This window comes from Schistocerca gregaria, chromosome 2 (genome assembly GCF_023897955.1).
Source record: "Schistocerca gregaria isolate iqSchGreg1 chromosome 2, iqSchGreg1.2, whole genome shotgun sequence".
Classification (NCBI taxonomy): Eukaryota; Metazoa; Arthropoda; class Insecta; order Orthoptera; family Acrididae; genus Schistocerca; species Schistocerca gregaria.
Genome location: NC_064921.1, coordinates 830,603,361 through 830,626,521, shown reverse-complemented (window position 1 = coordinate 830,626,521; position 23,161 = coordinate 830,603,361). Strand labels below are relative to the sequence as shown.

The window sequence follows — 23,161 nt, the reverse complement described above, 5'->3', positions numbered from 1 at the left end:
TAACAGATGGTAATGAGATTCTTTTTCTTTTGGTACCCCAGGTTTTATGCACGCAACACATTTTAGCGGGAAAGTCCCTTAAGAAAATGAAATTACACTGATTTTTTAAATTTTCGCAGGGTTGACACATACAGGTAAACGCAAAAAGCTTTGCACAAGTGCGCGTTGATCTCTTTCGAGCAGGTTTACTAAAGGCTTTGGAGCCAGTCAGAAGAATTACCTCCGATCAGTTTAAACTGGGTGCAACCGTCCATCGGACGCAAAGTGGGAGAATGCCTGTGTCGAACGTATTCGCGCGGTTGCAACTGTGTCTCGAACGGACCTGTTACTCTGACTGGGGAGTGGTGCCCCGCTGCCTTCCAGCAGAGTGTTTGTCTGCTCTTCAGGTCAGCTGTCACGCACTATTATTGTTCTGGCTAACGGGGATGGTTCCCCTCGCCGCGCCCTCCTGCTAGTGTCGTGTGGAGTGGACCGCGATCCGCCGAAACTGGGACCACAGGTCCACTTTTGTTTCCGTTCTAAGCGGCTTAGCCGTGTTCAGACCCACCAGGAGGTCGCCTGTTTGAAAAATGTTCTGAAGGCCCGCTGCGTCAGACCTGTGAGAAACGCGAGTTCAGAGGCCCCCCCCACCTAGCTCCAGAAACCGTTACCATTTGAAGAAATGTTAGATAGAAAAAAATATGGTAAGGAAAACAGGTTGAAGAAGATCGTAATCAGGATGAAACTAACTACAGCACCCATCGCATCTAGTAACCACTCATGGTTCATGATCTTATTAAGACTGGAATGCAGGATTGAATTATTCACACGTGATGTGATTCTACGTTGATTAATAAAGGTGGGGAGAAGGCCAAGCAGAGCCCGACGCTTCAGATGCTTTTACATTCATTTTCAAACGTAAACTTGCTATATAAAACGTTCTGTCGTAGTTTCGGCTTACCAAACGTAACTACGTCTTCATAGCCTGTAATGATGATCCTCGTCCTTTAATATGAGACGCTGGGCGCAGAAACATGCCTTAGACCACGGGATATTGCCCGTAAAAGGACGTCATCAAACATTTACTTCTGTATCTACATAACTCCTCTGCGAATCACACTTAAATGCCTGGGAGAGCGCTCATCGAACCACCTAACTATTTCTCCACCGTTCCGCTTTCGAACAGTGCGCGGGAAAAACGAACACTTAAATCCTTCCGTGCGAACTCTTATTTCTCTTATTTTATTACAATGATCATTTCTCACTATGTAAGACAGTCAACAAAATATTTTATCATTCGGAGGAGGAATCTGGAGACCGAAATTTCAAAAATACATCTCGGCGCAACGAAAAATGCACCTGTTTTAATGTTTGCCACCCATGTCGCATCTTTTATCTGTGACAGTCTCTCACTAGTTGGCGGTAATACGAAACGACCTGCCCTGCCTTGAACTTTTCGATGTCCTCCGTCAATCCTTGGTGATATAGATGATTTCACACTTCATTATTTGGGGGCAATTTCCACTTTTCGCAGAACAAATGTTTTGTTTACATCGTTTTGCATTTACATTTGACCTTCTGATGACTTTACTAAACATCAGAAAACTAAAATGGCTGTTCAGACGGTCTCCTGAATCATTTATATAGGTTAGAAACAGTAGGGAGCCCATAACAGTTCCTATGACTTTCCGTGAAGTGCGAAGAACTGACCTTTCTGACAAATAGCGAGTCGAGTCGCACAACTGAGATGATTCTCCAAGGCAAGCAACCGACTTTGAGGAACAAGAGACGCAAATGCAGGAAGTGAGAACCTGCATTGTAAAACTGCTAGCAGTTTCGAAAACTCCAGGTGAAATGGAGCAGAACGTACTCAACATGTACGGCTGAGCAAAAAGTGTGGAAGGTATGGTTCATGGACAATATCAGGACTGGGATTGGATTGCTGCTGAATATATTCATTTAAAAGTGAGGACACATTCATCTCAAGGTCTATCTACAGATTCACCCTTCGACATTTTTGTGTGAATTGGATCACGAGACTCTGAAATTTTCGAGTAAACAAAAGCCGTGTGCCGGAGAAGGACTAACGAGGAGCCTTGCTTTAAGTAAACAATGTTCTTACTGACTGAGCTATCCAGGTACGACTCCGAGACCTGCCGTCAACTTTACATCAGCCTCTGACTCATCTACTTTTCAAACCTTACCGAAGTTCCCCTACATAAGTGGCGGGATTGATACTTTACTTCTGGACGAAATGGTACTGCTGAGAAACTGCTTATCCACAGCCTCAGGAATTGTTTCTAGAATGAAACTCACTTAAGGGGCGTGTGCTATGTTCCTGAAACTTCCTAAGTGTAGCAGATCAGGCTTCGAGAGCCGTGCCTGGATAGCCCATTAGGTAAGAGCGTTACCCGTGAAAATTTAGCATCCGGGCATCCCAAACATAATTTTATACCTAAAAATAAGTTTCAGAACAGGTCTCACTTCGTTGCAGAGTGGAAGTTCCATTACTGCAAAAGTCACGTTTACGAGAAAAAAATCGACGCAGCTTCCAAACGAATCGAGAATTTAAATTACTTTCAAGGCTGTTTGCTTCTGCTCAGTAAGCTGCACTGAAACTGCGAGACTAAATTTTTTCGAATTATTTTACTTTTGACTGCAACTGCTTTTATATTTTATTTATTTTTTATCTTTTGAGTGAACAGCTCACTGACACCAATATCAATATTAAGGATGCATTTTCTGCTCGCGTTGCTTATGCCAGGCGATCGGCGGGGTATTTATACGATCGTCAGTTTCAGATACTGCCTCTAACGTTATACAAGACAACTTTACATAACTCAGCTATCTGATGCTATAACGAACGAAACCGGTAGTGACGCAATAAACATGTATCAGTAGAGCAGTAGTGATTTTGCTTAGTAATTAAAACTTTTCAGGACACAAAGTCATTATCGGTCGTAGAGTCATCTGTCTTTCTTACTGCACTCAATACTGATTGCATTATCTTCCTCGCTTCACATGTGGCTTTATTTTCTACCACGTGATCTTTGTAAATGCTATCCTCCAAAATCAGTTGGGCTGTGGTATCTGTGGTTCCTCTTGGTGTTGCATTTTGGATGGCCAGTAGTGTAATTAAAACGACAAGTATTCCAATTTAACTCAGGCATAAACAAGCCTTAGTATGAGCATTAGTCGGACCAATGGCTGCATATTCCGGAGTTAGATTTGAGTATGTATCGTTACAATTACGTTTTGTCTACATGACTACGTTCTACATCACTGCTTATAACGCACTGATGACAGCTGCAGTGTTAGTTGAAAGTTAATAAATGAATAAAAATATTCATTCGTAAAGAGAAACAATAGCCAACATGTAATTATACCAACACTTTTCGTCTTTTTAAATGTGTTGTTCAGGTGACACGTTCCAAATAAATGCTTATCGTGGAAATGGAAAGTGGAAATGTCTAACGTTTTATGAGATTTTCACAAAACGCATTTTAAGTGCTTTTGTGTTCTCGGTATTCAGTTGCATGTTCCAAACTTGTTCCATTGGGAGCATTGAGAAAATGTTTCAAACGTTCATAATGGTAAAAGAAAAATAAGCAGGGCCTTTGTTCCACAAGGTTTACAGAAGATTGTCGAGGTAGCTGAGGCTACGAAATCATTCCCTGTAATTCCAGTTCACCCAGCTGCTGCTCAAAGACTTACCAATGCTGTCCGTAACATGTCCGAGTGCAGTATGAGCAAAGCGTCTCACACTCATCCATCTCAATTAGTTATTAAAAACTCTCAGTAACAGAAGAAAAGGGTCAAATCTTCAAAAGAGGAATGATCACAGCTGATGTTTACCAAATAGAATCTTACTTAATCGGAGAGACTAGCCTTGGTTATCGACTGCAAAGCGGAAAGACTTGTTGACATTGCAATTTGCCACATCTGGAATTCTGTTCGAAACAAAAGTCAATACTGAGAGAGTCTTTTTCTTGAATTTAATAGTTATTCTCTTGTAAAAACTAAAAGATATGGTAAATGGCTACAGTTTTACTGGTTACAACAGTGTCGTATTTCTATACATTATCACAAATAAAACAGTCAGTATTAATGGCTCCTGGAGAAAAAACTTTGTTATGTTACCTTACCGTAGGAATGTGGAGGTATTCAACGACTGTGATACCACTTTCAAAATGATGGAGAACAGGAATAAGTCGTCCTTTCATTTCAGACTTTAGTAAGCAAATCTAGATTTCTGCTAGTGCCTAGCCATTATCTATGCCCTATTTCGTAGTTTCAGTGCATTTCCTAGTACGAACTGTGACAGGAGCCCGAACAACAGGGGACTGACGTAGTAGGAAATGCACTGAAACTATGAAATAGTGCATTGATAGTGGTTAGGCACTGGCTTAAATCTAGATTTGCCCAATAAAACCTGAAAGGAAAGGACGACTGATCGCTGTGCTCGAACATTTTTAAAATATTTGCTATTGTTACTTAGAACCAGTGAGTTCTGGGGTACGGCTTATGCAACGTTCTTAATAAATTATTTTTTTTTTCAATTTTGTCTCAGCCTTTTTTGCAGTGGTGAGTAGTATAATTATGTGACATCAGAATACTTCAATTTTTTGGGACGGAAGTAAGTTGTGTACAAAAAGAGATTTTTTCTTTTCCTGACGAAAGAAAAATTTGGCACTTAGAATGTTTGACAACAAAACTCTGCATACGATCGAAGGAACATGTAACTCAGTAACTTAATTCTGTTAACATTAGCTACAGGCTATCCGCCCCGATAGCTGAGTGGACAGTGCGACGGGCTGTCGTACCTAGGGTCGCTGGTTCGATTCCCGGCTGGGTCTGAGATTTTCTCCGCTCAGGAACTGGGTGTTTGTGTTGTCTTCCAAGAGGTGGCGATAGGAACAGCCTCCAACCAACTCTTAAATTAGCCATGCCAAATCCGGCCTTACCCATACAGACCTTGAGAGAATACTGGACAAAGGCACAAGAAAAAAAGATTAGCCTCAGGCTGCAAAGTTGGCGTCAGTCACAGCTGACAGTCAGTCATTATGAACCGAGCCATTAATGATCCAGTCTGACTAATTAGTCATGATTGGGGATGGAATACCCTACGGGGAATCCCGCATTGCACCAAAGAGACGTAATGTTGCGCAACGTTCCAGGAACTTGTAGGCGTTGCTCACACAGAACTTACCGGCCATCCCGTGTGACGCCCAGCGAGACGAGACAGGGAAGTCTGCGGAAGTGTCGGGCGTTTGACTGTCTGCAGAGCGGGAGTTGGCAGCGTCCAGACGACACCAGCGGCGCGGCGAAACTGAGCGCCAGGAGCGAGGACGCGCGACTGCGGTGCGGCCACTGTGTGACGTCGCAGCGCGCCGCTGACGAAACAGCTGAGGCGCACATGGCGGACAGCGGGCCAGCGGCGAGGCGGGGCCGTGGCCTGCATCGCGAGGCTCGCACAATTAGTACAGCACAGGTCTGCTGCATCTCACAGGCTGCAGCGATACTTTTTTGAGTGATCAGTCTTCTGACTGGTTTGATGCAGCCCGCCACGAATAACTCATGCGCCGACCTCTCTTCATCTTAGAGTAGCACTTGCAACCTACGTCCTCAACTATTTGCTGGACGTACTCCAATCCCTGTCTTCCTGTACAGTTTTTGCCCCCTAAAGCTTCCTCTAGTCGTCTTAACAGATGCAGCCGAGCGGTGTAAGGCGCTTCAGTCATGGACTGCGCAGCTGGTCCCGGTGGAGGCTCGATTCCTCCTTCGGGCATGGGTGTTTGTTCCATTACGTTTCGGGTGTGCAGCCTCAAGAAATCTCCTTCTTCTTCTAATATTTCGGCTGTATAACGTTCAGCCATCTTCAGAGTGACCTGCAAGACTCAGTCTTGCGTCTCACTCTGAATATGGCTGAATATTATACAGCCGAAATATTAGAAGAAGAAGGAGATTTCTTGCGGCTGCACACCCGAAACTTAATGGAAAAGTCTTCGCGCCGCCAAATCCTGAAGATTCACATGGGTGTGTCTGTTTGTCCTTAGGATAATTTAGGTTAAATAGTGTGTAAGCTTAGGGACTGATGACCTTAGCAGTTAAGTCCGATAAGATTTCACACACAAAACAGTCTTAACAGATGTCCTACCATCCTATCCCTTTTCCTTGTCAGCGTTTTCCACATACAGAGGCGGACAAAAGTATTCCGACACTGGGAGTCATCAGAGAAGTAAACCTTAAACGTGTTTTTAACCCTAACTATATATTTTATTCTTTACAAATGTGAAATACCTCTGTCAATCTGAACATACGCAGATCAACAAGTAACAAAACACGCCTTATGCTAAAAAAAAGAAAAAAGAAAAATCGAAATAAACAATCGGAAAAACTATTCAGACACTCAGCAGTCAGTATTTGGAGCGTCCCTTTCTCTGTATTACAGCCCTCATTCTTTGTGGCATAGAGTAAACAATCCTTTTCGTTGTGTCCGAACCGATATTCACTCACTCTTCTTCTACTAATGCACACAAATATGTCAAACTGCTCACATCTCGAAACTTTCTGGCAGATTAAAACCGAGAGTCGAACTCGGGACCTTTGCCTCTCGTGGGCAAGTGCTATAACATTTTTCCATTTTTTTTTCCTTTTTGTTCGCTGGGTTTGGTCGTTGCGGACGTCACATGACACAGTTAAAGTTCGTTTGTTGTTCCTGCCACTCAGGTTTTTATTACAAAGGCCAACCAGCTCTCTGACCGCACGCGCTGAGCTACCGTGCCGGCACCATCTGAGTTAACCAAGCACGACTCACGCCCCATCCTCACAGCTTTACTTCCCCCAGTACCTCGTCTCCTACCTTCCAAAATTTACAGTAGCTCTCCTGCGAACCTTGCAGAACTAGCACTCCTGAAAGAAAGCCTGGGGGCTGTTTCCAGAATGAGATTTTCACTCTGCAGCGGAGTGTGCGCTGCTATGGAACTTCGCAGGAGAGCTTCTGTAAAGTTTGGAAGGTAGGAGACGAGGTACTGGCGGGAGTAAAGCGTGAGACGTGCTTAGTAGAACACTTGCCCGCGAAAGGCAAAGGTCCCGAGTTCGAATCTCGGTCCGACACACAGTTTTAATCTGCCAGGAAGTTTCATATCGTCGCACACTCCGCTGCAGAATGAAAATCTCATTCGGCTAACATGTCGTTTGTGTAGTCCAGTTTTTAGTTCATTCCTGATGTTTTCGATGGGGTTGAGGTGCGGAGATAGCGGTGGGATAATAAAGGGATGAGGCGTGTGGTATAGGATAGGATCCACAGTTTGACAATTCCCTCCCGTATGCTTAGGATTATTGTCTTGTTGAAAGTAAAAGTCACCTCCAAGGTCAAACTTCGCAGCACTTTTGGTCAGATTTTGTTTGACTATATCGTGATAGACAGATTTGTCCATGGTGCCTTCAATAAAGGCACGCTCGCCAACACCTCTAGACATGCATCCCCACACCATCACACTGCCGCCTCCATGTTTGATAGTTGCTTGCATGTTTTTGGGCTCCCACTCTGGGTCTGCTTGACGCCACACTCAACTGTTGCCACCCACGTGGCTCAAAGTAAATTTGCGTTCATCACTCCACAGAATCTTGTCCCAAAAGGTCACATTCTTGCCGACAAATTCTTCTGCAAAATCCATCAGCATTTTTGCGTTACACTTACTGACGAATGCTTTGCGCCTTGGCACTTGGTCATTGTACCCAACACTGTTCAGACATCAGCGCACTGTTCTAATAGTAACTTTGGTGCCAACGCCTTCTGCCATTTCTACCGCTATAGCATGGACCGTTTTCCGCGGGACGTTTTTCGCCATCGAACTATTTTCCTCTTGTCTTTGTTGGTTAGTTTCTGAGGACGCCCTGTCGTGCACGACTGATGAGAGTTTCTTCTTCTTTCCATTTCTGGACAATGTTAAATACAGTTTTTCGGCTTCGGTTGAAGACCTTGCCTATTTCTGCATATGATTTTCCCTCACTATCCAGCCGCACAATAAGCCTTCACCCTTCAACTGTCGTTTCCCTACCTTCAAGGGGCATGGCACTACGTTGGTCTTTTTTGACGTGACCTGTGCTTTCCCGTAGTGCGAGTCAGCTGTACTGCGTACACCGCTTGCTGCCACCGAGTTGTGCCTTAAGACTACGGTTACCTTGTTAAGCGGGATGGTGTATGATTACGTGAAACATACGCCTGTGATGGTAACACAGAAGTAATCGTGCCAGGTAGTGGGTACGGTGACATTCGCATAGTCGACGTCTTTCGAAATATTCCCTGCATCGTGGCACATACGGAGATACACAGTCCGAGTATGCATCAGTCACAGTTGACCGTGCGATAAGCGTGTGACCTGTGTCTAAATACTTTTGTCCGCGTCTGTATTCCTTTCCACTTTTATTCCTTGTAGGACCTCCTCATTCCTTACCTCATCAACCCACCTAATTTTCAACATTCGTCTGTGGCACCACATCTCAAATGACTCGATTCTCTTCTGTTCCGGTTTTCCCACTGTCCACGTTTCACTGCCATACAACGCTCCAAACCGACATTCTCAGAAATTTCTTCCTCCAATTAAGGCCTATGTTGATACTAATAGATTTTTCGTGGCCAGGAATGCCCTTTTTGCCTTTGCTAGTCCGCTTTTGACGCCCTCCTCGCTCCGTCCGTCGTTGGTTATTTTGCTGCCAAGGTAGCGGAATTCCTTAACTTCATCTACCTCCTGATCTTCCATCCTGATGTTAAGTTTCTCGCTCTTCTCACTTCCGCCACTTCTCTTTACTTTCGTCTTTCTTCGATTTACTCTCCATCCATATTCTGTGCTCTGTTAATTCCATTCAGCAGATCATATAATTCTTCTTCACTTAACACTCACGATTGCAATGTCATCAGCAAATCGTATCATTGATATCCGTTACCTCGAATTTTAATTCCACTCTTGAACCTTACTTTTATTTCCATCATTGCTGCTTCGATTTACAAATTGAACAGTAGGGGCGAAAGGCTACATCCCTGTCGTACACGCTTTTTAATCCGAGCATTTCGTTATTGGACGTCCACTCTTGTTATTCCTCTTGGTTTTTGTACATATTGTATATTACCCATCTCTCTCCCTATAGCTTATCCAAATTTTTGTCAGGGTTTCGAATATCTTGCAGCTTACACTGTCGAACGCTTTTTCCAGGTCGACAAGTCCTATGATTGATTTTTCTTTAGTCTTGCTTTCGTTTTCACCCCGAGCATCATAATTGCCTCACTGGTGTCTTTACCTTTCCTAAAGCCAAACTGATTGCCATCTAACATATTCTCAGTTTTCTTTTCCACTCTTCTGTGTATTATTCTTGTCAGCAACTTGGATGCATGAGCCTTTAATCTCATTGTTCGATGATTGTCGCACTTGTCCTCAATTACTTGTTGGGTGATTTCAATCTCTGTCTTTTCCTCAAATTTTTACTCTCTACAGGTCTAGTACCATGAAAGTTACTCCGCATTGTCTTAGCTCGTATTCTGTTCTCTTCTCCTGTCCCTTCTTCTTGTCAGTGTCTTTCAACCTAACTTTGTTCGCCGATTCTGCACAGAACCACCTCATTCCTTATCTTACAGGTCCACCTAATTTTCGACATTATTCTGTAGAACAACATCTCACTTCTGCTCTGTTACCGTTTTCCCACTGTTACTGATTTATTCCACGTAATGCTGTCTTCCGACCACACACTCTCAGAAATTTGTTTCTCAAATTGAGGCCTATGTTTGACACCTGTATACTTCTCTTGGCCAGCCATGTCTTCTTTGCCTCTACTATTCTGGTTTTAGTGTTCCCCTTGCTTCACCCGTCGCGGACTATTTTACCTCCAATGCAGCTTAATTCCTCAACTTCGACTAGTTCGTGATCACCAGTTCAGATATTAACTTCCTGACTTCCCAGTTCTGTTACTTATGATCACCTTTGTGTTTAATCTTTCCACTTTTTATTCAATTCAAGAAAGCGTTAATGCTTCTTCATCCTCACTGAGGATGGCAATGCCATCAGCGAATCTTATCAATGATATCCTTTCACCTTAAATTTTAATTCCACCCTTGAACCTTTCTTTTATTTACGTCATTGCGCCTTCGATGTATAGATTGGATAGCAGGGTCGAAAGACTGCATCCTTGTCTTACCCCCCCCCCCCCCCTGTTAATTTCGAGTACTTCGTTCTTAGTCTTCCAGTCCTTTTGTTCTCTCTTGGTTCTTGTATATATTGTATATCAACAGTCTTTCCCCTTTAGCTCACTACTATTATTCTCAGAAGCTCGAACACCTTCCACCATTGGACACCGTACAAACGCCTTTTCTAGACTGACAAATCCTGTGAGCAAATCTTGGTTTTTCTTCAGTCTTCCTTCCATTAGCAAGCGCGAAGTGAGAAGTGTCTCACTGCTGCCTTCGCCTTTCCTAAAGTCAAATTGTTCGCCATCTAACAGTTCCTCGATTTTCTTTTGCATTCTTCTTTATGTTATCCTTGTCAGCAAATTGGAAATTTTTGGTAAGAGCCTATGCGACCAAACTGCTGAGGTCATCGGTCCCTAAGCTTTCTCACTGCTTAATCTAACTCGAACTAAGTTACGCTAAGGACAACACACACACACCCATGCGTGAGGGAGGACTCGAACCTCCAACGGCCGGAGCCGTGCGGACCGAGACAACTTGGATGCATATGAGCTATTAAGCTGACTGTGTGGTAGTTTCCGCACCTATCTGCACTTGCTGCACAAGTACTCCGCAAAGCATCTTACGGTGTTTCGCAGAAGGAACTTCGTGTACCATTGTCACTCAGCCCCCTGCCTTCCTTTCCCCACTTAGGTTTTTTTTTGCCTGGTCATGGATCATATTAATGGCAACGCGTCGCCTATGTAAATATTCCCCAAGCCACACTCTACTGCATAGTGGAGGTGCAAAGTAGCAATGTTACCAGTTTTCTTTCATGTTCCAATCGCGCACTGAACGTTGCATGACTTTCTGTACGTCTGAGTAAGGGTTCTTAATCTCGTTTGTCTTTTTCTCGTGACCCCAACCGGACATCTACACTACTTGCCCAAAAGTTTCTGGATATCGCTATGATCCGCCATTATAAAGGGCGTCATTGACTACTGCGTTGTCATTAGAGAAACTATAACAGCAGAGTGAGTCGGAACTGACGAGAGTTATTGTAAAACAAGCGGAACGAGTTACTCTTGATCCCAAAGTGCTACCAGCAGTCTAGCTAGCTCAATGACTATGCGCAGGGAGGTAGACAGAATGGGGTACAATAGTGAACCAGTTCCTCATGAGCCATACGTTTCTGCAGTACATGCTAAGGCACCCTTGAGATGGTAGAAGGACTTACACAACTAGACAGTGGATGTCTAGAAGCGAGTGATTTGGGCTGAAGAATCATGCTATGTCTTGTGGTAGTCAGATGGAACGAATCGCATTTGGGGGATGCCTGGGAAACGTTAGCTGCCATTATGTCTAGTGCCAACAGTGATGGTGGTGGTGGTGGGGGGGGGGGGAGGGGTGGGTAGGGTTGTTATGATATGGGGTGAATTTAGAGATTATTGTATTTAAGCAAAGACAATTTACAATATTGTCTACTGCGTACAGTGGAGGATCAGGTCACAGAAAATGATCGGCCCAACATGACTCTACACACTGTTATAAAGCAGCGTCTGTGAGGCAATGATTTGTGGGTAATCACATCCCTAAAATGCGCTGGCCTGCACTAGGGCCCCAACCTGAACTCTATGGAACACTTACGGGATGAGTTTGAGCGTCAACTTCTCTCCAGACTTCAGCGTCCAACATCACTACCTTGTATGCTTTCGGCACTTCCTGAAAAATATAAAATCAGTGAAGAGCAGTTCCTGCGACTCAGGTCAACTGACTGTTGCATTACCTCTCATGAGACGTTAGTCCCCTATTTCAACAGAAAACAAAGCACAAGCCTCTATGAACAGTCTACGTGATGTTGAGGTTCTCATCTGGGCAGAAAAATCTCCAGATCTGTCCCCTATAGAACATGTGTGTGACCAACTCGGACGTCCCAAGCTACAAACATCGAGCCACTGCCACACCCTATGACCCACAAACCTGCTGGATACTGATTTATTCGACTAACGGGCCAAAAGGAGACCTAAAATGAGCCCCTTTCAAATTTTATCTGGTGCTGATAATGCTGTCTGAGAAGAGTAGGTAGCATCGCTGTGTGCTTCGTAGTGATCAGTCATCATTTGACGCTGTTCACGACCCTTGTATACCCTACAAGGCTTAACAACAACAATAAACACGAACAACACAAACCCACTACGAAGGCCATTCTACACATCACAGAGCGTTGGAACTCCAATCATCTACATATCCGCCTACGGTGTGTACCTGCACGCAGCGACATGACATCCGGGCATGTCTTCTTGGTGTTTCATTTGTTCTGTCCCCCCGGTAGCTGAGTGGTCAGCGCGACAGACTGGCATTCCTAAGGGCCCGGGTTCGATTCCCGGCTGGGTCGGAGGTTTTCTCCGCTCAGGGACTGGGTGTTGTGTTGTCCTAATCATCGTCATTTCATCCCCATCGAAGCGCAAGTCGCCGAAGTGGCGTCAAATCGAAAGACTTGCACCAGGCGAACGGTATACCCGACGGGAGGCCCTCGTCACACGACATTTCATTTCATTTTCATTTGTTATGTCAAGCAATGTGTTGGAAATACTTATGAAACGCGTACCTAACGCGGCTCGAGACTGATGTACTTCAAGTAAATAATAATTAAGAATAATAATTGAGACTAGAATAATAATAATTAAGACTGGAATATTTACGCGTCTCGCTTAAACCGAAAATGAAATACTTAAGATAGTAAAGCCATTCCGGACTGCAACGCTTAGGACCGCAAGACCATCGCGGCCGGCAGACCCTGATTGGTCAGATGAAAACACAGCCAGATTGTTTTTTTTTTAACCAACTTCGGTAAATTCTAGTAAGAAGAAGTTAGGAGAGAGTTGCTTCCGAGACGGCAAGGTGAGCGGAGCTGTGCTGCTCGCCACCCCCTGATGAACACCAACAAGGTAATGAACGCACGCGATGCCGCATAACAGCGCATAAAGCTTCACTCAGAACTGCAGAAGTCTCATCTGTTACACCGCCTATTTGCGTAATACTAGTGTCGATCGTCAATTAAAGCTCATGGTGTTCACATTTGCCACTTGAAGTAAAAATCTGGAACGCGATGATTTTTCTGTTATATGGTTATTGAGAAGCCACATCAGCCACTGTAATTTACAAGTTAGATAAGTAAAGATAATTGAGGGTCACTGTAGACCATTTTGAAGGTTTTCTCTCTTGTGAAACTTAATTTAAACCTAGATTATAGATGTGATATGGCATAGGTCATCCTTCAATGCATTCTAGAACTTGGAAACCCACTCAGGGAATATTCGTTCACATTTTCGTTGAACGCAGTTGGTTTTTACCATCCTGTATTAAAACATTTCCTTTTATCAATAGTGCAAGTCTCACTAATCTCTTCTGAATTCTACATGCCATGTGTGGTCTGGCGTCTCCTTACCAGCAACAGGTCCCAGGTTCAAACTAGTCAATTCCCTAAAAAACACGCTCAGAGCGTCGTTGCGCGAAAGTGGTAGGGAGACACGATATAGAACAAACAGAAACCACGCAGAATGTTAGACATTGCCCATTTGTAACATTTTGGACACCATACACTGGTGTCCAAAATTAAAGCAACAAACCGCTATTTCCCAGTCCTGTGTCTAAGTCACGTTATTATCGTACATACTGTCAGCAGATGCGCGTACGATCGTGTTCTGCATGGAGGATGGCATTCCGGTGTAACCGGCTCACTCTTAGAGTTTGAATCCCATAGAGCTTGTCTAGGATGCAATATAGAGACGAGTTGCATCACGTCAGCATCCTCCAACTACTACCCGACACTTGCGAGCAGCTCTGGAGGAGGGACGGGCGTTACTGCCTCAACGAGATTGATGACATCACAGCACGCCCCGTAGTTGTCAAGCCTGTATTGCTTCAACAGGTGATCACACATCATACTGACCACATTATTAGATGTTGGAATGGGTGTGAGCAAATCGGCTAAGTTGGAAAAAAAACAAAAGAAACGAACAACATTTTTCTCTACCGTCACACATGTTGCAATTACTTACGTTCTGTATTCTTTACATTGTTTGTACTTTACTATCATCTGTTTATGCTGCTTGGTGGCAAATGAACGCAACCTTGCAAAACTTCCGTTTTTTCCTTTAATTTTGGATACAGTGTAGCTGTGGACATGATGCGCAAACGGTGAAGCTCTCAGTGGTAGTGTGGTTTGCATTCAATCATCTGACAAAGAAGTTGATAAAATGGGAACACAAATATCGCAGAGTCCTTGCTGAGTATGTACGTTGAAGGAAGCAGAAATAAGTAATATCAATGCCCTGTATTTTAAAATGTATTTCGTCGTTTCAAAACACAGCTCAATTGCCTTTAAAAATACGTTTATAGTAATTTTATTGTTTTCACAAATACATATAACAGTGTTATTATCATAAAACCAAATTTACTGTCACTAAGAATCACTGCCTATTTCAAGTCTGTTGTTTTTGCGGCGGCAGTTTGAGGGAGGTCTCTATGGTAGTGTTTTCTGTGCAATGTTTTCAATCACTCTGAAGCGCCTTTATTGTAGTCCAGTCAGCAAGTACACGATCGCATGATGCATCAAGATGTGAACAATCAACCGATGCTCTCTTTTAGTAAACCGATGGTTAATGAAACACTTTGAAGAACGGGTGCAAACTAAAAATTGCAAAATGGCATTTAGTTCAGAAAATGTTCAGAAGATGGATTACAGTTTAGTGTGGAAGGAAATCAAAGACAAGATTGGTGACACTGAAATCCTCAGTGAAAGTGAGAAAGAATTACTCGTGTTGAATAAAAAGATAAGAGGCTCTAATTTCGTCCCTGCTCCTGATTTCGTCCCTCTAGAAATTTCTGGTTTCCAGAGTTGGTAACACGCATGCATGAGTGAACTCAGTCCATAGCTTTCCTGGCTTTCCTGAGAGTGTCTGTCGTAGTTTCTTATCTGGTTCAAATGGCTCTGAACACTATGGGACTTAACTTCTGAGGTCATCAGTCCCCTAGAACTTAGATCTACTTAAACCTAACTAACCTAAGGACATCACACACATCCATGCCCGAGGTAGGATTCGAACCTGCGACCGTAGCGGTTGCGCGGTTCCAGACTGAAGCGCCTAGAACCGCTCGGCCACCCCGGCCGGCCTCTAATCTGGGGTTTGGATTATGTTGCTGTAGCGGCCTTTATAATGACTCTGGAGATGTTCGTGATTTCGTCCCCCGTGCAGTTCCCCCAGAACGAAATTTGTAGCTGTTATTAACAATTAATTTTATTTGCAGTTTTGTACATGGTTTTTACTCAGCAACCTTATGCCAGTTTCAGCATAGTATTATACAGCCAACTCATTGCTACAAACTGATCTGGACACTTACCTAGGTTTCGACACCTACTAAGTGTGTCTTCATCAGAATGTAATTTTGTTAAACCCTGTAAAATAATACATAGAAAATTAAGTACGACGAAAAAGACATTAATCAAGATAACAATTATTATTTCGTGCAAAGGTTACTTACTTAAAACTACGTTGCGAGAGAGCAATAGTCAGAATTTAGAGTAGCTATGCTCAAGTCAAAAATAAAACAAAGCGTTTTAGTCTTCGCCACGTGTGCCTAGCTAGGAACATCAGACTGATCGGCCCAGTGGCTTACATTGCTGCCGCGGAAACAATACGCCTGTCGGGCGCGGACTGTGACATGTGCCCATTTCAAACGTTACAACAGAAACAATTGAAAAAAAGACAGTTAATTTTAAAAACAAAATATAAAAGAAGAGAACTTAATGTATTTTTGATAATGCGCAGTAATAAAGCAGATTAAGTATAACTAAGAGCCAACTGAGAAGCTTTACAGAAATTACTATTACTTAAAGAACAGAATGATATAGAATAATTTTACAAACAGCTGTACAATCCATAAAATATTTGCATGAAGGTAACATTAGTAGCACATATCTATGAGATTCGAAGAAAACGATGAGGCAGGAAAAAATAGTAAAAATAGACAAATCAAAATTCCGCGAGCAGTGGACTGAAACCCTTGAAAAAATTTTTGTTGTGTAGCTGTAACTGTTCACTGAGGGTGAGGCACTCATTCTTATAAATATGTTTGAAAATCTCCAGCTCCTCGAGTACATAGAGCCTATGACCTTTTTCTTCTCTATGACAAATCGAAATTTCTTCGACGTATTTCGGTTTGTGTCCGGAAATTAGCAGATGATGAGCATAAGTGGAATAGTGTACATTAGTGCCTCTTTCTCCCAATAAATGTTTCTTATACCTGATACTTTTATTTGTTATTTGTAAATATTATTTTACTCTTTCAATATGTTGAACTACAACCGGAGAGAAATGTATTCGTTACAGAAATGCTTGGTTGAATATCACTAAAAATACTCTTGATGTACACAGACACACAAATTCAATGCGATACACTTTTATAAGACTGAAAATACATCGAAAACTTAGTTCACTGATGGCCTTCATGTGATTTATAATAGCGAACGTGCTTCGTTAGAATGGAAACATACATTTAAATTAATTTTACTTTTGAGAAATTTTATGGGAGGCGCAATTACAAACTTTTTTGTATTTCTGTTTTTGCAATGTTAATGTTTATGACAAATTATGGCTTTATTGTGTTGTAACAATTCAGTTGTAACTTCCCTACAAGTGGACGATAAATTGAGGAATATATTTTATAATTTGTGCCTTTCTCGTAGCCTTTCAAGGCTTATACAAGACATAACTTAGGAACCCTACCTTATGAACAGCCTACTGAACGCAAAACTCAGACTAGGATTAAACCAAAGTAAGACGAAACTAATGAGGCGTAGCAGAAATGAGATTATCGAAAACATTAACATCCAAATCGGGGACCGCAAAGTAGTCGAAGTTGAGGAATTCTACGACCTTTGCAGCAGAATAATACGTAACGAACGAAGTGAGGACATGAAAAGCAGGTAAAGACTCGCAAAGAGGGCATTCCTAGCCAAGAGGAATCTGCTAATACGAAACTTTGGCTTCAATGTAAAGAAGAAAATTCCAAGTCTGTATTGGAGCACAGCACTGTTTGCTTGCCGCGCGGTCTATTGGTGCGATGCCACGGTTCGCGCGGCTCCCCCCTTAGGAGGTTCGAGTCCTCGCTCGGGCATGGGTGTGTGTGTGTTGTCCTTAGCGTAAGTTAGTTTAAGTTAGATTAAGTAGTATGTAAGCGTAGGCAGTTTGGTCCCATAGGAACTTACCACAAATTTCCATTGTATGATAATGAGTCATCGACTGTGGGATAACCGGAAAAAGTATCGAAGTGTTCGAGATGTGGTGTTACAAAAGGATGATGGACGCAAGTGCACTGGTGAAATAACAAATGAACAAATTCTTCGCAGAATCGGCAATGAAAGAAACCTGTGGGCATGATACGACCTGTATTTAGACGTCAGGGAATAACTTTCGTGGTAGTAGAGCGAGCTGTAGGTATCGTAAAACTCTAGAGGGAGAACAGTAATTGTAGGTTCTTGGAAGTTGGAACTCTTAACATACGGTGGAAACCAACTTCGGGGCGCCCCCTCTGGAGGAAAGTTCTCAGAGACCCCTCACAAACACACACCACGTTCTTGCCTCACTGCACAGATTACTTCCTGCTCGCGCTAGGGAACGCAAGTTCTTTCCTCACGTACGCACTCTGGTTCGGGTCAACGGAGACGGTTCCTGCTCGTGTCGCCACACTCAGAGTTTTAGTTCCCTCAGGAAACACAGCTTCTAATCTCAACTTGTCCAACAACAGCACTTCTCCCAGAATTTGGAAAGCTGTCTCTTATGGTAAAGGGAGTCTTCGGTTGTTACTACAGACAGGCTAAAATATTCACATTCCAAATTATTATCACGTGCGTGGTACCAAATTTTCCGTTTACCTTTATTAACTGTACTGATGCAGTTACAGTTACGTAAAATATAATTCTCCCACTGAGAGGCTCATTCATTTCCTTGCGTGGGTACCACGAAGAAGATGAAAATTTTGTTTTCAATTAATAATCAAACTGAGCAACGGCCTTTTCCGCTTTGTGTTTTGTTTCTTCACTATGGTTCCTTATGCCCCAATATCATTCATATAAAGCTTTGCTTTTCCGTCAAAGTCATTGTTTATATGATTTTCTCAAAACACCATCTCCGCTCGATCTTTTAAAGTCGTCTCTAGCCTAGAAGAGCAGATGGCATCTTCCTCACTATATACTGAGCTAATCTTCGCCCACACAACCATGACGGCCCAACGGTACCAACCGGCCGCCGTGTCATCATTATCCCACAGGCGCCACTGGATACGGGGTATGGAATGGCATTTGGTCAGCATATCGCTCTTCCGGCCCTTCGTCAGTTTACGAGACCGGAGCCACTAATTCTCATTCAAGTAACTTCCTCACATTATAAAACACACATTTAGAGCGTCCCAGAACGAAATAGTAGACCTAAGGCATTAACAGGTCTCAGGCCCTCATAGGAATAACCGAAAAATGAAAAGTCGTGATGACCACGTGGTTTATAAGCTAAATTCTCACAATTTGCTAGAAATTGGCTATTTTGAAGCTGCTGTTTCGTTGTTTCTGTTTATTGTTATCTTTTTCTTACAATGACTTGAGTACACTGATAAAACTACATTCTGCAAGAACAGAGGTTTATTTACAACAATCATCGCTACTTATCGTGCTGATATCTTCCATTGAATGACTGAAACAGACAGCAAACAGACAGCAAACGTGGAATATATTATGTCTTTTTATTTTGCTTTCTTGGACTACGTATATTTTCGTGTCTGTAGGTAACTAGATAAACACCTTTGCACCAGAATACAAAGCTCCACTCTGGACGCTAAACAAGGGGCCAGGCTTTACATAGAAATTATTTTTGTGTCTTGCTGTGCTTGTATCTTTGGTAGTTCACCTGAAACAGATTTTTGTTGTTATATTCAAACAGCATTAATCAGAAAATGTGCTGCTAACTGAGTCAGAATTCCAAGATATTTAAAGTTATCTCTGCAAGACAAGAGTTTATCTACTTCACATATCTGCTTCGTTTCTGAGAAATAAATACTTCACTTATGAGCACTTCAAATGCAATATGTCTGAAAATAATTTCATGAGACACCCCTGCATAAAAGTACTTTAGGTAAAACAGCACCTCGTTTCACAATAAGAGCTACTTATGAGTCGAAGATATGATTTAATCGTACATCTATCAACTTTATTATAAGCTCTCATTCGTATCGACACCGAATATGCGTGGATTAAAATATTGTGTTCTGAAGTAATTTCTTCCTTACAACCTAGAGGAATCTACACTTAAAACTCTTCTTTGTATCTTTAACATCTCACTCATTATCGAAAGATACGCTAAGAAAGAGTAATATTATAAATATAATATTATAGCTGTTAAAATATTTTCGTTTTTACGAAGTATAAGGTTTTGTATGCTTTGGGAGATTAAATAGCGGATTATGGCAGAGAATAAAACGATGGTGGATGGAGGAAGGGGTGGAAGTGAGGAATGAATCGCTAAAAAATGAAAATATATTAATTGATACAGGGGTTGACGCAGTGGACTGTGACACAGTGATATTAAATCATTTATTAAAGGCAGTGTTGACTGCCTCTGAATATGCTGTAGGGTCACCAGATCCCAACCACATAAGAATTCCCTTTCTCTTGGTATGATGAAAGCAGCTCAAATTGAGCACTGCTTCATTCCCATCTGGCAACAGAAACAAACATTTCAGTCCTCGGAATGGATATGAACTGTTTTGAAGCTTCAAACTTGTTAGCAAGTTCACTTTCAACAAAAAAAGCCACAATTGTTAACTCACTTCGCCTCACTAACACTTCACTCAGTTCTTCCTAATTGAGCATCGATTTACTTTCAGTAATGCCCTTGGCAGGTTCCGTACCTGTGGTGTCCTGCTCCTCCTCACTCACATTAACACATGAATCACACTGTACATTTATAGTAACTAATCCTGATTCAGATTCGCCTCTAAATTGTTGTCTAAGATCTACTGTGTGGTCAGCGTGTTCAACCACACTTCCTGAACAGCTGTGACTTTCTCCGAATCACCAAAGCTGGCTGGTGCTGTGCCATATGCGTTCCACTCAGCAGTAACAGTCAGTTGCGTTACTGCACCCGTAAGACCACCAATCCTTGTTGTGTATTTTGGCATCTCCACTTTTCTTCCTCAAACACATTTTTCTGTACTTATCTCGAGTGCTCTATTCCCTGCTCAACGTCTGGCAACAATGTCGCATGATTATTTTCTCTTGAATCATCTGCTTCAGAACTTCTGACTTGGAACAGTATACAACCTGTCTGACAATTCTGTCCTATCTTTTATATGTTTCCCTATCAATGCACTCAGATTTTATTGCAATGGTTTTTTCTGATGTTCCAGGAATTCCCTCAATTTAACATCCGTTCGATTGAAGAAAACCTTTTCTCGACAATAGAGCTTCCCTCGCCAAATTCAGACTAACTTTGGACTCATCTGCCTAGTGAGTACATTAAAACTGATTGAAATGTACTCCCCAATAGATTGACATAAAGCTTCCACGTTTTGGATTTGTTCCTCTAATTCTCTTGTACTAGCCCTATTTACCTCCTGGGCCTTATTTTAGTTATTTTCGACATTTACTAATCGTTATTTTAATCCTTTACTGCGGACCATTTGCTGTTCTTTTAGTCTGTTTGTACCAGTCTTTAAATGCGCCCCTCTGCTAGCCTCTAGACGTATACCTAAGTTACCATTTCTTCTCCTGTGTCAGACTTCTGTTCCTCTTTCAGTGTGTCATTTTGTTCCTTTACAAATCGTATTAATAATGTGGGAGTCGTCTTAGGTTGTTTGCAGATGACGCTGTGGTTTATCGACTAATAAAGTCATTAGAAGATCAAAACAAGTTGCAAAACGATTTGGAAAAGATATCTGAATGGTGCGAAAATTGACAGTTGACTCTAAATAACGAAAATTGTGAGGTCATCCACATGAGTGCTAAAAGGAATTCGTTATACTTCGGTTACACGATAAATCAGCCACATCTAAAGTCCGTTAATTCAACTAAATACCTAGGAATTACAGTTACGAACAACATAAACTGGATGGAACACATATAAAATGTTGTGGGGAAGATTAACCAAACTCTGCGTTTTATTGGCAGGTCACAGAAAATGTAAGAGATCTACTCAGGAGACTGCTTACACTACAAACTTGTCCGTCCTCTTTTAGAATACTGCTGCGCGGTGTCGGACCCTTAACGGATAGGACTGACAGAGTACATCGAAGAAGTTCAAAGGACAGCACGTTTTGTATTATTGTGAAATATGGGAGAGAGTGTCACAGAAATTATACAGGATTTGGGCCGGCATCATTAAAAGAAAGGCGTTTTTCTTTGCGACGGAATCTTCGCACGAAATTCCAATCACCAACTTCCTCCTCCGAATGCGAAAATATTTTGTTGACACCAACGTACATAGGTAGATCACCACGATAAAATAATGGAAATCAGATCTCCTACGGAAAGATATAGGTGTTGGTTCTTTCTGTTTACTATACGAGATTGGAATAATAGAAACTTGTGAAGCTGGTTCGATGAAAATGGGATTTGCAGAGCACACATATAGATGTAGATGTAGATGAACTATGTACTGATTTTGATTACAAGCACGAGTTTGGCCAATTTTTTGCCGTCCACCTTGAACACAACTCTCAACAATGGAACAAAAACTCTGTCAGGCACAGTTTCAGATTTACTATGGGTGTCAATTGGAATTACCAATTCAGAGTAAACTGCGTCTCCACTCGCATTGATACAACTCGTTTACTGGCTAACAACATGACCACTACTAATGTCAGCAGCCTTATTTGACTGTGGAACACCCTACTATAATCATGAAACAAAATATTCTCGTTATCTTGACTGGCAAGGGAAAACAGTGTGAGCCGAACCATTATGTGTCACAGACCTAGGTTTCTCATTACTGTCTATACTTTGCCTCAAACAGTTACTCCTTATCTACCCTCGATTTGCAACTCTTTGCCTTTGCCCCATTTTGTAATTAATATTAAGGAAGACAAAGTAATAAACAAAATTCTTTAATAATATCACACTGAATAACACACAATTGCAAAAATTACGACTGAAACAACTGACAGTAAAAAAATCACAGTGCCAGAAAATTCTCTGTACAGCATCACAAAAACGAAACAGAAAAACAGTATCCAATATTGCACCTCAAGAAACAGCACCGTGTTCAAGAACCAAGAATGAATCCAGATAAACTACCAAAAATCAAACTTTCCCACAAACACACATAAAAAATAAAATAATAAATCACCAAAGCATAAATATTAAATATATACTATGTAGACAATACCTGCAGCATGAGATCTTCTAGTCAAAATCCAACAGCAGCTCATAGCGCGCCTCGGGCATGGATGTGTGTGATGTCCTTAGGTTAGTTAGGTTTAAGTAGTTCTAAGTTGACAGTTGATAGGACATCTGCTAAGACATGAGGGAATGACTTCTATGGTACTAGAGGGAGCTGTAGAGGGCAAAAACTGTAGAGGAAGACAGAGATTGGAATACGTCAAGTAAATAATTGAGGACGTAGGTTGCAAGTGCTACTCTGAGATGAAGAGGTTAGCACAGGAAAGGAATTCGTGGCGCGCCGCATCAAAACAGTTAGTATACTGATGACAAAAATGTTCTAGGGGACTGATGACCACAGATGTTAAGTCCCATAGTGCTCAGAGCCATTTGAACCTCATGGCGCAGCAGCCTACAAAAACAGTTCAGCACGCACTTTCCACTGATAAATAAATTATACCATTTCACAAAAGCTATTAATTTCAAATTATTTTATCTCCCTTAAGATGTGCAAAAATGATTAAACACCCCAATGCAGAGGATTTACAGTTAAGACCAATATGGTGAATTGAGGTGGGATGGGTTAGATCACTTTC

General features: G+C 42.1%; 1 protein-coding gene across 1 annotated transcript in view; it reads right to left on the bottom strand.

Moving 5' to 3' along the window:
- LOC126336000 (uncharacterized) overlaps positions 1-5,440 on the bottom strand; it is a 113,030-nt gene extending 107,590 nt beyond the window's left edge. Inside the window, exon 1 of the mRNA XM_049999478.1 lies at positions 5,189-5,440. Coding sequence (XP_049855435.1) covers positions 5,189-5,440 — 252 coding nt within the window. The remainder of the gene's footprint in view (positions 1-5,188) is intronic.
- Between the last annotated feature and the right edge of the window lie 17,721 nt (positions 5,441-23,161).